Source organism: Myodes glareolus, chromosome 13 (genome assembly GCF_982192425.1).
Source record: "Myodes glareolus chromosome 13, mMyoGla1.1, whole genome shotgun sequence".
NCBI lineage: Eukaryota > Metazoa > Chordata > Mammalia > Rodentia > Cricetidae > Myodes > Myodes glareolus.
Window position 1 is genome coordinate 42,460,016 of NC_142038.1, and position 17,656 is coordinate 42,477,671.

General features: G+C 35.6%; 1 protein-coding gene across 1 annotated transcript in view; it reads right to left on the minus strand.

Moving 5' to 3' along the window:
* Positions 1-1,231: 1,231 nt before the first annotated feature.
* Ythdc2 (YTH N6-methyladenosine RNA binding protein C2) overlaps positions 1,232-17,656 on the minus strand; it is a 73,609-nt gene continuing 57,184 nt past the window's right edge. The window contains exons 26-30 of the mRNA XM_048419245.3: positions 15,651-15,828; positions 5,609-5,812; positions 4,510-4,692; positions 3,266-3,359; positions 1,232-3,165 (exon numbers count right to left, since the gene is read on the minus strand). Of these exons, the coding sequence (XP_048275202.3) occupies positions 3,279-3,359; positions 4,510-4,692; positions 5,609-5,812; positions 15,651-15,828 (646 nt within the window). The 3' untranslated portion in view covers positions 1,232-3,165; positions 3,266-3,278. The remainder of the gene's footprint in view (positions 3,166-3,265; positions 3,360-4,509; positions 4,693-5,608; positions 5,813-15,650; positions 15,829-17,656) is intronic.

The window sequence follows — 17,656 nt, forward strand, 5'->3', positions numbered from 1 at the left end:
AAATGGATCAAGAACCTCAACATAAAAAAAAAAAAAAACTCACTGAACCTCATAGAAGAGAAAGTGGGAAGTGCATTTGAACACACTGGCACAGGAGACCACTTCCTAAATATAACCCCCAGAAGCACAGACACTGAGAGATACAAATAATAAATTAGGACCTCCTGAAACTGAAAAGCTTTTGTAAAACAAAGGACACGGTCAACAAGACAAAACATCAGCCTACAGAATGGGAAAAGATCTTCACCAACCCCACATCAGACAGAGGGCTGATCTCCAAAATATACAAAGTACTCAAAACTGGTCATCAAAAGAACAAATAATCCAATTTAAAAAACGGAGTACAGACCTAAACAGAGAACTCTCAACAGAGAAATCTAAAATGGCTGAAAGACACTTAAGGAAATGCTCAACATCCTTAGTCATCAGAGTAATGCAAATCAAAACAACTCTGAGATTCCATCTTATCCCTCTAAGAATGGACAAGATCAAAAATTCTGATGACAACTTATGCTGGAGATGATGTGGGGTAAAGGGAACACTCTTCCACTGTTGGCGGAAGTAGAAACTGGTATAGCGCATTTTGATATCAGTATGGTAATTTCTCAGAAAATTAGGAAACAACCTTCCTCAAGACCCAGTAATACCACTTTTGGGTATATACTCAAAAGTTTCTCAATCATACCACAAGGACATGTACTCAACTATGTTCATAGCAGCATTATTTGTCATAACCAGAACCTGGAAACAACCTAAGTACCCTTCAACTAAAGAATGGATAAAGACAATGTGGTACATTTACACAGTAGAGTACTACACAGCAGAAAAAAATAATGATACCTTGAAATTTGTGGGCAAATGGATAGATCTAGAACACATCATATTGAGTGAAGTAACCCAGACCCAGAAATACAAATATTATATGTACTTACTCATAAGTAGCTTTTAGACATAAAGCAAAGAAAACCAGCCTACAATGGTTCACAATCCCAGAGAATCAAGACAACAATGAGAGCCCTAAGAGAGACATACATGGATCTCTAATCTACATGGGAAGTAAAAAAAGACAAGATCTGCTGAATAAATTGGGAGCATGGGGACCATGGGAGAGGGTTGAAGGGGAGGGGAGAGAAAGGGAGGGTACCAGAGAAAAATATATAGCTCAATAAAAACAATAAAAAATAAAATAAAATGTCACATGGGAAGGAGGAAGGCTATAGTACACAATATCTGAACAACTTCATAGAATTTCATTTAATAAGTATATTTAAAATTCATTTCTTCAAAAGACAGCATTTTAAGTACATTCAAATTATATTCACTCTACCAACAAACTCATCATTTATTTATAAGGCTAGATATTAGAAAACAGATGAAAATTTAAACAAGTTTTATTTTTTGAAAGTCCCTCCAAATTTAGTATCTTGAACATTCTACATATATACTTGAAAAGAAGTATACGTTAGAAGGAAAACTAAGTTTTCTGAATAGGAATAGAAATGTAATACACATACAATGAAGCATAATTCACTTTGGCTCAGTTTATAGGTATGCCTCAAAGTGTGTGAGTGAGTGGGTGGATAAGTGTGTGTGTGTGTGTGCACATGTATGCATTCATATATTACATATTTATTTACATAACACAATTTTTAGTACAGGCAAAAGTCACAGCATATATAGTAAAGCAATGTACCAATATGTTTTCTGAGAGAAAGTAGAAGAGTTCTCAAGATTTCATGCTGATCCATGATTTTCCAAATCTTTGTTCTCAAATATAGAACCAGACATTTGTTTTCCTTTTATCTTTAAATTAAGTACATTTTATAATAATGACTCAAATGCCATGAAAGGTACCGCCAAGCCTGCTCTATTAGAGCTCAGTAACAAAGACGTGTTTGTTGTTTCTGTCCTGTCCTTCTGCTCTCTCTAAGTCTTTAAGGAAATCTTTAATATGTGGAGGAAAAGACATCAAACAAAGTTATTCTGAGATGGTAAAGAAATATGAGACTTGGTATCCACACAGACTTAGAAAAATAAATGTGGATTTATATGAAACAGGTGAGAAAAAAAGATTGAAAAATAAATGGAAGAAGACAAAGAACTGTGGTCCTTGTGAGCTTTAGTTTCAAAGATATACAGCAACCAATCTACCAATAACTGCTGAGCATTTTTTAAAAACTTGTATAAATTTCCATAAATTTTAGTTTTTCTAAATTGGGTTTCTGTAGCAAAACAATGATGCCATAATAGTAATAGTGTGTGATGGCTGTTTCACGGGAAGGAGAAGAAGAAAAGAATAGGTATACTGTACATCAGTGAAAAGGGGCAGGGTCAGAAAAAAAATTAAGGCTGGTCTGATTAAAGGCAGGGAGAAACTACCTTTCTTTAGATTTTATCTCATTCTTTAATCAGAGAAAAATAGTATCTCATTTGTTTACTTCTTTACTAAAACCCAGACTAAAAATAACAGAATGAATAGCCCTTATAAATACACTAGTTCTAAAACAGATAATTTAAATGTTTAGTTTTTCTGGTTGTCTAATGATAAAGCTAAAAGTTCACTCTTCTAGAAAGTTGCTTAGATGTACCGATATATTTATGCCTTTCCTGAATTAAATAGTCAGCAGTAAGAGTTTGGCATTGCTGGGCAGTGGTGGCATGTGCCTTTAATCCCAGCACTCAGGTGGCCGTGGCAAGCAGATCTCTGGGAGTTCGAGGCCATCCTGGCCTACATATAGAGCTAGTTCCAGGACAGCCAATGCTACACAAAGAAATCCTGTTCGGAAAAACCAAAACTATCCCCTCCAAAAAATAATAATAATAATAATAAAATAATAAAAAAATAAAAATAAAAAGGTTGTCATAATCAACTGAATATTTTAAAGAAATCTTTACATTTAAATTAAATTAAAATAAGTGCTGTTATATCAAATATCAAAATTACTATTTCGTTATCAGAAACATATAATTAACATTATATAGTCATTGCCTAAAATCATTACAAAAATTTAAATGATCTTTTTCTCTACATGAAAATGATGATTCTGAAGGAACACACTAAGTTACAAAACCCATTCACAACACACAACACCTCATCAAGGTTTTCAACAAGTCAGTGCACTCAGTAGTTACAAGAGGCATAATGCTCTTCCACAGCCAGGAGTTCTGAAAAAGTAAAAAAGAAACGAAAAAGGTAAATAATCTGAAAGGCATCCCTAAGGATAACAAATACTGCAAGTAGTCCCCAAGCCAAATATCGGCTAACCTGAATGTTAATGTCAATCAGCTGTCGTTTTCTCTCCCAACGGAAGACGTTCCCATAACTGGAGCAACTGTTCACCAACCTGAGGTTCTAGCTCCTAGATAAGTCATAAGTTAAAATAAACATTAAAAAATGGGCTGAGTGTTTTTTTTTAAATCAGTAAAAAAAAAAGTGAATAAAAAGGCAAAAAAAAAATCACTTTAAATTTCACATTTAGAAAATCAGATCATGTTAGTATCAAACAAAGCAGTACATACTATTTCTAATTCTCTGCTTTTAGAGATAGAGTTGATATTCAGATTTAAAATTTCTACTTAGTGTGAAAAATCTTGCAAATTTTGTAATGAAATAGTAACAGATTTCCATGTAATCAACAAATTTGACTTTAATTGGAGATTCCGCAGAAGCACTCAATTTGAACTTGTGAAGGTTTGAACCTAGATGTTCTGAGGCTTTCTCCCCAAGAAAGCATCTTAAGTGATTACATATTCCTACAGTAGAAATTATTTAAATTAAAATTAATAAATTAAAATATTATGATATGAATAAAAAGAATGCCACTTTTTCATCCTCCTGTGGCATGGATGATACTCTAAAGATTACCTAGAAAGAAATCAACTCTTTCCCAGGGTAGTTTGAGGTAGTAAGCCACAAAACTTCAAATAAATTACTGGATATAACGTTCAAGTAAAACAAACCCCTGAACCTACTTTCTCCCATGTAAACTGGGATGAATAGCTTACTGCACTGTTAATAAGAAGAGATTACATTATGCTACTAGTACAATAATTTGGCACTATTCATTAATTCTCATCATATTGCTAGTTTAAATGCACAGATGCAGCATCCAAACAGCAAAGGTGGCAGAAACAAAGCAAGGCATTAGAATTAAAAGGCTACTATTTATACAATGTGCTTAAACAACAGGGATGCTGACGATGCTGTCAGCTTGAAACTGCAGCCAAATCACGATGATAATCTGCTTCGGTCAATGCGCCACTAATAAGACAACAGAAAACTCTATGAAGTGACTTAGGAAAGATTTCATACAGCAAGAAAACTTTAAGAAAATGTCTTAGAAATCCATAAGACATTTGCAAGCAGACTTTTATGCTCTTTATAAATCAAAACTAGTTTTGTTCATGTGTATATGGCATATGCAATTGATATTAATACATATTCTCCTCTGAGCAGTAACAACCAAAAAAAAAAAATCAAAAGAAAAAACTTAAGATGCCAGCATATACCTGCCCATCTCTGCTTATCTGCACTTTCTTGTTGTCATTCCAAGGATTGAGCAAATGGTGTGCAAACTGAAAGGGCAGGCTTTCTTTGCGTATCCACTCTACTTTAAATACTCCACCTAGTCCAGCTGAACCCCAGTCCTGGCTCTTCTCTCTTCCTATCTCAGAAGACATCCTAGAAAATCCCTGTATAAAAAAAATGAAAGGAAAAGGAAGCAAAGATGATATTAAGATGTCTGTATATTTCTGATAGGGATAATAATAATTTTAAAGAATTTTAAATAAAAGATACAATGTTAAAATAATACAAATTTATCAAGAACCAAAAAAAACCCTTCTTTATCAAGCTTTGGAAGATAAAAAAATTCTAGCCTAATGTAATTTCAAATATCAATAGTTTCTAATGTATCAACAGTTGAAAGCCAGCATTTATTATATAAAAATAATTATCAAACTTGTAATTTTTATTTATGAATACTATAAATATGAAATAATTCAATAGTTTAATTCAATGATTTGCAAGTTAAGTCAAAGGTAGTTAAGAAACCATCTCTGAGAAAGAGATGGCTCAGTGGTAAAGAGCATTAGCTGGCTCTTCCAGAGGAAGAACCCACCGCCCATATGGTGGCTCAGGACCATCTATAACTCTGGCTCCAGGAGAGCTGATTCTCTCTTCTGACCGCTACAGGTACTGCATGCATGTGATGCCCAGACAGACATTCAGGCAAAACACCCATACGATAAAACATAATTTTGAAATTTCTTTTAAAAAGAAGCAGGTCTTTTCATTGTTCATAAATTTTCAGTCCACATAAACATTTTACAAAGGCAAAGTTTTGCGGCATTTCATCCACTACCAGATGCAAAGCTGCTGTAAGCAGGAAGGATGACTCATCTGGAAACACTCTAAGTCAAGGGAAAGCACAGTTCTGTCACTCCCTTGCAGAAATGTGAAATCAACCTCACTTCCAGTCACACCACAGACAATTCCATTATGCCCCAATACAATAAAATGCTAGGATTTGGTTTTGGTTTTCTTTGAATTTGAGAGTATAACATACAGGTAAAACAAATGCCATTTTATTGATTCAGGATGGCTCACCTGGAAGTGTCCAGATCCTTGAACAGAAAATACCAAGTAAACCATGCTGCTCTCCCAAAAGGCTCGATTTAGCTTCCGTTCATTACTAGGAGTTGTAGACCAGATACCCTTCTGTTGAGAAATTTCCAGGTTTCTCAGATTGCTACTCTTCATTATGAAGTAACGAACAGGCATGTTTGGTCTTGGTGAAGGAGATTTTGAGCCCTATAAAAGAATGCATACGTTCTTGAAAGGTATTTTGACCTTTCAAAGCCAGTAGGCTCTCATAAATAACATCTTCACAAACACATAAACTTTACCAAATATTCAACAAATGTAAAAAGTTGTCATGCTTTAAAACCTTTACAAGTCTTAATCAAACTGAGGTTAAAAAGCCAAAATGAAGCACTTATTTCCAAGTATCCAAAATGCCTTGCATCAAGTGAGGAACTTTATTAATTTTATTTTACACTTAGAATAAATTTTCAGAAAATGTTTCTAAAATTTACCAATTCTAGTAACAAAACTAAAATTGCTCCAGTTTACTGTCTGGAGATTTCAAGACAACAGGGGGGATCAGTTCAGTACTCTCACTGAAGCTTAGACAACAAAGTGACTAGAGTAGGCACAGCAATGTAAAACGGAGTTGCATAAAGAGCTCCAGAAATTGCAGAAGGGTCTCCAAAAGTGAACAGCTAGGCAGTGATCTGACCAAGAGTTCAAAGAAATGTGCCAAGAGTAGGCAAAGAATGGATGGAAAGCAGTACACCAAATAATTCCCATGTCTTCCACATGGATGGGAATACTTGATATCCTCAGCCAGAGCAGACACATTATAAAACACAGTGTACCTGCCCTTAGAAGGGTCAAACCTAAGTACTAGGAAAAAAACTAATACCAGAACAAAGATCGCCCAGGACCCTACTGTAACACTTCTTTCAATCAAACCTCAAAGGGATTAAACTGGCAAGATAGCTCAGCAAGGTAAAGTGCTTGCCAAGAAAACATGATGACCTGAGTTTGATCCCTAGAACCCACGGTGGAAGAAGAGAACTGATTCCTGACAGTTGTCTTGGCATGTGAGTGCACACATGTACATGCATATACACGACCACACACACAAATAATTTTTATAAGCTAAAAAGTATTAAACTAATTGTAACTAACCTAGATAAAATAGAACAAAGTCTAACACTATTCAAAGAAACACACACACACACACACACACACACACACACACACACACACAAACAAACTAGAAGCCAAACAAGTTGATAAGAAATGCAAAGAAAATAAAGGCTAGGACCCATAGCCAGGAAAAAAAAAATCAATACATATAGACTCACATGGCAGATTTCAGAAACAGTAGACAAGAATGGTAAAACACCTATTATAAATTGAACAATGTTTAAGAAAACTAAAAAAAAAGAATACTAGAGAGGCATTTTTTAATGGCAGGAGATATTAAAGACACATGGGGAAACGAGACAAAATAGTAACTGCAAATAATAGCATTACAAAAAACAAAAATAGTTTACACTCAAAATAAAAATGTCACCAAATGAAGTGATAGCAATAAAACTACCTAAAATGAAGCCAAGAGGGAGAAACGATTAGAAAAAAAAAAGTACCACAGAACTAGAAAATACTGAATGTCTTACATATACATAAACAGATGTAAATACACACATAGACATTTAGCAAGAATTCCAGAAAAAAGGGGACAAAGGGTAGATATGAGAAATAATAGACTTAGATTTTCTAAGAACAGATGGAAATTACAGATATATAAATTAAAAACAAAGAGGACCTGAAGAAGCACTATCAAGATCCAGTTCCCCAAAATCAGTGATTAAGGAGAAAATCCTAAGTGCAGCTAAAGAAAAGCAGACATAATAGGGACTAAGACATGAAAACGATAGTGAACCTCTCAGTTCCTGCGTTCTAAACACTTTTCCTTACACCCACAGTAAGGGTAGCGCTCATGCCACATCAAAGAGCTTTTGGTAGTAGTCACAGGCTATTATAGAGATCCACAGCTGGTTAAAATGCAAACAATAGCCATGGGATTCCCAGCCACAAATGGCACATATACAATGCAACACCTATCTCTAAAGCTCAAGGAGTATCACTAGAGGGGACAGAAAGATTCTCAAAGTAACAGGAGACCATGGTACCTGCTGATAGATATTGCCTTATAGACATGACAGGGAATCTGCACCCATGAAATCTCAACAATATGGTTACTCAAACAAGGCCTGCAGAAACAAAGCACTAGTTGACATGACTATGTAGAAAGGGGGTAATTTTGCAAGCCCTTGCCCCTAGATGAAGGGCTATGGGCAATCAAAATGACTGATAAATGAAGGAGAATCAGTTTTCTTCAGGGACCAAGCCCCTGATAGTTATGCAATCCCAAGTGGTCAACTCTAGCAGAGTAAGTTATGTGTCTGTAGGTATATGTGTACATATGTGTAACATTAATCATAGAAGAGAACATGAATGTAAGAGGGAGTGGGGTGGGCACAGAAATTGATGAACAAGGAAATGTTAGGGATAGAAATGATTTAAACATAGTACTCTTGAATGAAATTCTCAAAAATAATTCAATTATAAAATGGCTTTACTGGCGAGTTCTACGTAAGCATAAGGAATAAACAATACCAATTCTACACATGGATTTCAAAATTGTGAAAGTGATTATTTCACAACTAATCTCATGAGACCAGCATTAACCTGGTGTCTTAGTTATTGATCTAATGCTGTGAATAGACACCATGACCAAGGCAACTCTTAAAAAAGAAAGCAGTTAACTGGGGGTCTGCTTACAATTTTAGAGGTTTAGTCCATTAGAATCACGGTGGAGAGCATGGCGGCAGGTAGGCATTGCGCTGAAGTAATAGCAGAGAGCTTTACATCCTGATTCAAAGGTAGCAGACAAGAGAGAAAGAAACTGGGCTTGGGGCAGTCTTTTGAAACATCTAAGCCCATCCCCAGTGACACACTTCCTCCAATAAGGCGACACATTCTAATCTTTCTAATCCTTCTCAAACAGTCTGTCCACCAAGTGGGGATAGGCATTCAAATATATGAGCTTATGGGGGGTCATTGTTATTCAAACCATTACACCTAGTTTCAAAACTCTACAAAAGTATCACAAGAAAAAAAGGGTACTAAACAATATCCCCCATGAACAATACTGATGACAAAAATCCCTCGCAGCAAAAGTTTTGATTCAACAAAATCAAATCCAGCCATATACAAAAAGGCTGGCATGCCTGAAGCACTGTGGTGGTTTGAATATGAATGATCCCCATACGTTCATATATTTGAGTGCTTGGGTCAATAGGGAAGGGACTCACTTGATAGGGATTAGGAGGTGTGGTATTGTTGGAGCAGGAGGAAGTATGTCACTGGGGGTGAACTTTGGGGTTTCAAAACCTCAAGCCAGGTTCAGTGTGTATATCTCTGCCTACTGCCTACAATCTAGATGTAGAACTCTTGGCTACCATGTGGGCCTGTGTGCCGCCATGCTCGCTACCATGAAGAAAATATATTAACCCCCTAAAATGTAAGCCAGCTCTAGTTAAATACTTTCTTTTTATAAGAGTTGCTATGGTCATGGTGTGTCTTCACAGCAACAGAACACTAAGACAAGTAAAAGTGTCATAAAATGAACAAAATCTACCATCTACAAATGATTCAGACAAAACATGTAGAAAGAACACTAAACTTAATTTTGATTCATAATCAAAACCAAGAAACTAGATCTAAAAGGAAATATTTATAGTTACAGTACATCAAATGGTGAAATGCTTAATGACTTCCTGCTAAGACCAAGGCAATGGTTACTTTTCCCAATACTTATACAACATTTTACAAAAAGGTCTTTGTCAGAGAAATAAGGGAAAGAGGAATAAACAGGAATTAGATTGAAAAGAAAAACTTGTGGAAAGTAAAGGTAAAAATTATTGGAAAGTAAAATTACATTTATAGATGTAAGTCATGAAAAAGGCAAGGAGATACACACACCTACAGTCAGAGCTGTTTAGGAGAAAAAAGTGACAGGTCAGAAAATGAACACTAACTACAAGTCTCATCACACTCTATGTAATCAAGACAGTGTACAACCGACAAAAGAAAAACACTTACCAATGAAACTCAGTAGAGTCCAACAAAAAGATCACATATTTATGATCAAAATATTTATAACAAGTCATTTAAGGAAATGGTGATCTTTTTGGAAAATGATACCAGAACAATTATATAAATATGAAAAAAAATTAATCTATGTGACAAAAAGTGACATGAAATAGTATCACATACCTAAATGTAAGAGCTCTAACTGTATAATTTTTAGAAAAGATAATATTTTTGTTATATTAGATTATGCAAAACCTCCTTAGTACATAAAAAGTAAGTCATAAGTAAAAAAAAAAACTGACAAAATAGATTCAGTCAAAACTAGAAACACTACAACCCCAACACTAGCAGTCTGATCTCTGTGAGACAAAGAACAGCAGCCTAGTCTGAATAGCAAGTTGAAGGTCAGCCAGGACTACACAGTGAGAACCTATCTCAAAGCAAATCAAATAAAAAAAAAATCTATAAACAGTTGTTCTTCAAAAGAAGGTTTTAAAAAAGCTATAGGTTATAGAAGAAAAACAAAACATGTTAAAACAAATGCCCTGAATATATACAAAATTCGTATAACTTAATTTAAAAAAAAAAGTTAACCAGGGACCTCTCAGGGAGTAGGCCAGAACCAGAGACCTTTGAAAGACTAGGCCCAAGCCAGGGACCTCCCCGGGAGCAGGCCGAGACCAGGGACATTTATGAAAACATGACTGAGTCAGCAACCTAGGCCAGAGCAAGCCTGAGACACCAACACCACAGAAGAAGAGCAAACCTCAGGAGCACTAAGTGACCTCCAAAAACACAGAGTGACCAACAAGGTGACTGGAACCGTGGCCCTGATTGCACCACAAGGAGCAACCATCTGAGCCTTAGATTCACTGGCACCGGGAAGATTGATCACCTGAGAAAGAGACAGCCCCAACTACACCAAATTAGAGGAAAAGATGGGTAGACAAGGTAAGAACACACATAGCACCATAAAGAGCAATATGACACCAGTAAAAACTAGTGGTCCTACAAGAGCAAAACTTGAATAATCAAAAATAGATGAAGCAAAAGAAAATGACCTGAAAAATAACTTTAGGAGAATGTGAGAATGTTTGAGGCCCTTAAAGAGGAAATTAAAAAATCACTCAAAGAAATAGAGGAAAAGACAAACAAAAAATTGAAAGACATCAACAAATCCCTTAAAGAAAATTTAAAAAAAGCTATCAAACATGAAAGAAACTATTTAAGATTTGAAAACTGAAATAGAGACAAAAAAAAAAGTCAAGGGAATTATAGAAACAGAAATCATAAGAAAACGATCAGGAACCACAAATGCAAGCATAAACAGCAGAATACAAGAGATGGAAGGGAGAAACCCAGGCGCTAAAGATACAATAGAGGAAACAGATTCATCGGGTCAAAGAAAATATTAAATCTAACAAAAGCTTAGCACAAAATAGCCAGGAAATACGGGACACCATGAAAAGACCAAACCTAACAATAATAGGAATAGAAGAAGGAGAGGAAATTCAACTCAAAAGCACAGAAAATATATTCAACACACTCATTGATGAAAACTTTCCCAACCAAAAGAAAGATAGGCATATGAAGGTACAAGAAGCTTACAAAACACTAAATAGACTGGAACAAAAAAAAATTCCCCTCACCACATAATAAAACACTAAATATACAGAATAAAGAAAGAATATTAAGAGCTGCAAAGACAAAGGCCAAGTAACATATAAAGGCAGACCTATCAGAATCACACCTAACTTCTCAATGGAAACAATGAAAGCCAGAACACTGATACAAAAATAATAAAATACTGGCAAGCGAATCCAAGAATACATCAGAAATATCATCTACCATGATCAAGTCAGCTTCATCCCAGAGATCAGGGATGGTTCAACATACGAAAATCTGTCAATGTAATCTACCGTATAAATAAACTGAAAAATAAAACCCACATGATCATCTCATTAAATGATGAAGAAGTCTTTGACAAAATACAACAATCCTTCATGATAAAGGTCTTGGAGAGAGCACAGATATAAGGAACATACCTAAACATAATAAAGGCAATAAACAGCAGGCCAACAGCCAACATCAAACAAAATGGAGAGAAATTCACAGACATCCCACTGAAATGAGGAACACGACAAGGTTGTCCACTTTTTCCATATCTATTCAATATAGTTCTTGAGGTTCTAGCTAGAGCAACAAGACAACAAAAGGAGATCAAGGGGATACAAATAACAAAAGAAGTCAAACTCTCACTATTTGCTGATGATATGATAGTTTACATAAGCGACCCCAAAAATTCTACCTAGGAACTTCTACAACTCATAAGCACTTCCAGTAATGTAGCAGGATACAAGATTAAGTTGAAAAAAATCAATAGCCCTCCTTTATACAGATGCTAAATGGGCTGAGAAAGAAATCAGAAAAATATCGTCCTTCATAATAGCCACAAATAACTTGGAGTAACTCTTATTAAACAAGTGGAAGACCTGCATGACAAGAACTTTAAATTTTTGAAAAAAGAAATTGAAGAAGACACCAAAAAATGGAAAGATCTCCCATGCTCTTGGATAGGTAAAATTAACATAGTAAAAATGGTCATCTTACCAAAGCAATCTACAGATTTAATGCAATACCCATCAAAATCTCAGCAAAATTCTTCAGACCTCGAAAGAACAGTACTCAACTTCTTATGGAAAAGTAAAAAACCCAAGATAGCCAAAACAATCCTGTACAATAAAGAAACTTCTGTAAGCATCACAATTCCTTGCTGTGGGAGCATATTCTGCTCCTTTAGCCAATAGCCTTTAAGATACCAGTCCACTTGGGCGTGGTCTCTTATAGTTTTAAAAAGCCTGCTCTCTTGCTTCTGGCCTTTCTGGCTGCTAGCAAGACTCTGTTTCCTGTTTGCACTCAAAGGACTGTTGTTTAGAATGGTGATCTGTAAGTTTTTCCCCTTAAATAAATAACCCTTTTTATAATCAGTAATTCTGAACTAGTGTGGGATTGTTTTACGACATCAATTCCTGGCTTCAAACTCTACTACAAAGCTACAGTACTAAAAACAGCCTGGTATTGGCATAAAAACAGACAGGAAAACCGAATCGAAGACTCAGATATTAATCCACATACCTACAAACACCTGATTTGTGACAAAGAGGCAAGAAATATGAAATGGAAAAAAGAAAGCATATTTAACAAATGGTGCTGGCATAACTGGGTATCAACATGTAGAAGAATGAAAATAGACCCATATCTATCACCATGGACAAAACTCAAGTCCAAATGGATCAAAGACCTCAACATAAAGTCGGCCATACTGAAACTTACAGAAGACAAAGTGGGAAGTACACTTGAACGCATTGGAACAGGGAACCACTTCCTAAATATAACCCCCAGCAGCACAGACACTGAGAGAAACAATTAATAAATGGGACCTCCTGGAACTGAAAAGCTTCTGTAAAGCAAAGGACACAGTCAACAAGACAAAACAACAGCCTACATAATGGAAAAAGATCTTTACCAACCCTACATCAGAGAGAGGACTGATCTCTAAAATATACAAAGAATGCAAGAAACTGGTCATCAAAAGAACAAATAACCCAATAAAAAAAAATGGAGTACAGACCTAAACAGAGAACTCTCAACAGAGGAATCTAAAATGGCTGAAAGACACTTAAGAAAATGCTCAACATCCTTAGTCATCAGAGAAATGCAAATCAAAACAACTCTTGAGATTCCATTTTACACCTGTAAGAATGGCCAAGATCAAAAACACTGATGACAACTTATGCTGGAGAGTTTGTGGGGTAAAGGGAACACCCCTGCATTGCTGAAGGGGGTGCAAACTGGTATATCCCCTTTGGATATCAGTATGGTGATTTCTCAGAAAATTAGGAAACAACTTTCCTCAAGACCCAGGAATACCACTTTTGGATATATATCCAAAGGATATTCAATTGTACCACAAGGACATATGCTCAACTATGTTCACAGCCGCATTTTTTGTCATAGCCAGAACCTGGAAACAACCTAAATGCCCCGCAACCGAAGAATGGATAAGGAAAATGTGGAAAATTTACAGCAGAAAAAAAATAATGACATCTTGAAATTTGCAGGCAAATGGATGGATCTTGGAAACATCATATTAAGTGAGGTAACCCAGACCCAAAAAGAAAACATCATATGTAATCACTTATAAGTGGCTTTCAAACATAAAGCAAAGAAAACCAGCCTACAATTCACAATCCCAGAGAACCTAGACAACAATGAGGACCCTAAGAGAGACATACATGGGTCTAGTCTACATGTGAAGTAGAAAAAGACAAGATCTCCTGAATAAATTGGGAATAGGGAGACCATGGGAAAGGGCTAAAGGGGAGGGGAGATAAAGGGAAGGGAATGAAGAAAAATATATAGCTCAATAAAAACAATAAAAAATTAAAAAGATAACCAATAAAGACCAGCATAAATGAATAAAAATTTGAATAGATAATTCACCAAGGACTATATACAGAATGGTATGTGAACACAAGACACTTGGGAAATGGAAATGAACACGACAAGGAACTGTCACTATATAACCCACCAGAATGACTAGGTTATAAAATGAAAATTCTTGCCAATATAAAACAAAGAAGTACTTATACATTGTTCCAGAAAATAGGAACTTTTTCAGACATTTTGAAAAGCAGTGGGGAAACTTCTTGCAAAGGTAAACAAGCATTTACTATACAACCTACAATCTCATTCTTAGGTATCCAACACCAAATAAAAAACATCTACATACAAAGGCTCCATTCTAATATTACAGCATCTTTAGTATAAATACAAAGTAGAATAACACAAATGCCCACATCAACTGATAAATGAATAAACAAATCATGAAATATCCATACAACGGAATACTACTCAGAGAAAGAAAAAGTAATACACAGGCCTACATTCTTCAGTATAGGTGATTTCAAAGCACTGCATTAAGTAAAATAACTAGACACAAAAAGCACGATTCCACTTACAAGCCACTTAAGAAAAATGAGCAGGGGTTACTGGTGCACTAGGGTAGCAGAAATGTTATGTATATGACTATAGTATCATTATAGTTATATACACTTGCCAAAATTTGCACTATTGTTTAGTTTAAACTGATCATCTTTCTATTACTTATATTTATTAGTGTGTGTGTGAGGAGGGGCATGTTCATATCACAGCATACTCGTGTGAAAGTAGGAGGACAACCTGCAGGACTCCATTCTCTCCCGCCACCATCTTGGTCCCAAGAATCAACCTGAGATCATAGGATTGGTGGAAAGCAATTTTACTCACTGAGCCATCTCAGTGGCCCATAAACTAGTAAGTTCTTTCAAAAATATACCTTAATAAAGTGGTTTAAAATACCCCACAAAATAAGACATAAGAATAGAAATGTAATCTTTCTTAGCAGGTGTTCAGCAGACATTGTTCACTAACACATAAGGATCTCATAAATACTTTCTTATCTATGTACTAGTAACACAGATAAAAAGAAACATGTCCTGAACATGTAAAGCCATTCACATCATCATTTTTTAAAAGTTTTCACTTCCATATCAAAATTTTATATCTTCTATATTTTATTTTTTGATTTTTATCTTGTTTTAAATAATCATTGAAGCACAGAAAACACCTAAATTATAAACCAAAATTATTATCAAGGTGGTATTTTTGTTCTAACCAAAAAGTTCTATAGAAATAAAGAAAAAAAAATAAGCTGCATGTCTGTCTGCCATTAATAAATAATCAGATTTAAAATACACTAAGTGCTAGTAATGAGAACACAGGCCACAGTAACAAAAGTCCAAGTTTTATAATTCTGTATAACTATGTAGACGAGATGTGCTGTGAACCCACTGCTGATCACACAGCCCACGGGCCCTACCTTCCCTGAGGATGGAGGGGAAGGACTAGCACAAGGACTGGGGTAACTGCTGCTGTCTGTAGATTTCACAGAAGATTGATCTGATCGGTCATCAGTGCTCCGTTTAGGATGTAAAATTCCTCTGTCTTTGTACTTCTGGGGTGGATGTAAGGCTGGAGATGGAGATTTCATCAGTACTCTTGAGCAAGAAGGAAGCACAGGTCAGTTATACATGAGTTTATAGTGCAAAGGGAATGCTATTTCAATCCAAAACCCCAATGACATACAATGTAAATAGTACTTTAAGGGAATTTCATTTTTCTATTTATATTAGTAAAAAATAACGAACTAGAATGGGCTAGGAGTGTAACTTAATAATATAAAACTTACCTAGTATGCCTGAAGTCTTGGGTTTGATCTCCAGCACCCCAATGAACAAATAAACAAATATGTAAACAAATATATATATATATGAATGAAACAGTTAAGGGGTGGGAAGATGGCCCAGTTAGTGAAGTGCTTGTTGCATGTTGAGATTTGAATGCAAAATGTCCCCATAGGCTCTTCTGTTTGACAACTGGTACTCAGCTGGTAGTGCTGTTCAGGAAGGTTATGGATACTTTAACAGCTGAGCCTTGCTAGAAGAAGTAAGCCACTGAAGACAAGCTGCCCTGAGGCTTTATAGCCTCGCTACCCTTCTTGTTCTTTAACAAAATATGACCAGTCAACTTTCTGTTCTCACATCCATGCCTGCCATGCCTTTCCTCTCTGTTGTCATGTCTTTCCCACTATGGGTTCTATTCATCATGGAAATGGAAGTCAAAATAAACCCTCTCTCCTCTAAGTTGTCTTTGTCAAGTATTTTATCAGAGCAACACAAAAGAAACTAATCTACCATGCAATTATGAGGACCTGAACTCAATCCCCAGTACCAACATAAAAAGCTGTTATAATCTTTTTATTACAATAAATAATGTGTGTGTAATCTCAGAACTACGGGGCCAAACAGGGGCAAATCCTTGGATCTCGCTCTCTAGATAGAGAAAGAAGTTAGGTCTAAGTTCACTGAGAGCCCTTGTCACAAAAGTGAAGGTGGAAAGCTACTAAGGAAGATCTCCAATATCAATTTCTGAAACTGGCACACACATACATATTTGTGTGTGCACAAACACACACACACTCACACACACTCCAAAACAACAACAAAACAACCACAGACTATAGGATACATTTAAAAAATGAGGTAAAACCACATTTTGAAAAAATCAGAAACAGTGTTGTGTAAAGCAGACTTAAAAGTGACAAAGAGACTAAATCTATATACAGGAACAACACTAAATGAGAATACACCCTGTGCATGACACTGGACTTTACTTGCTAAATTAAAACGTTATCTTAATGAACTCTAAGATTCTTCTAAAATTCTACAAATACCATGTTATTTAAGTTTTTTTAATTTTTAAAAACTGTACAGTATGTACTGTAGTACAATCAGACAATATATTCTGGTTTCAGTGTAAAGTTTTCAATACCATCTAAAAATGCTCTTGCTAAAACAAGGGATATAATCAAACCTTGAAGTTAACCACGAATTTACACAGAATAAACAGAGTATAAGATTTAATGATGCTGGCTGAAATCAGACAAGTCCAATATATTGGACATCTCACAGAAACACTGACCTAATTTATTCCAAAAGGTCAGGGGAAATACTCCATATGGCAATTTATTAAAGAAGCTTAACACCCTACCTATTACAAACCCTGGACTCAAATGAATATACAACTGACAGTAAGTGGGAAAATTGCGGTTTTGCAGGAATGAAGAAAATAATACCTGCTTTCTTCACTGTTGTTGCCCACACATCGAATAGGCACTCAGTGCATCACTGAATAGGTAGCTTGTTCTTCTGTAGGAATGCTAGCTAGAGGTACTGACAGTACATAATGATATACAAAACCTGATCCTTAAAGAGTACTGCCAGCATTTCCTATTCAGCATGTCTAGGAAAAAATGTCATTTGACAT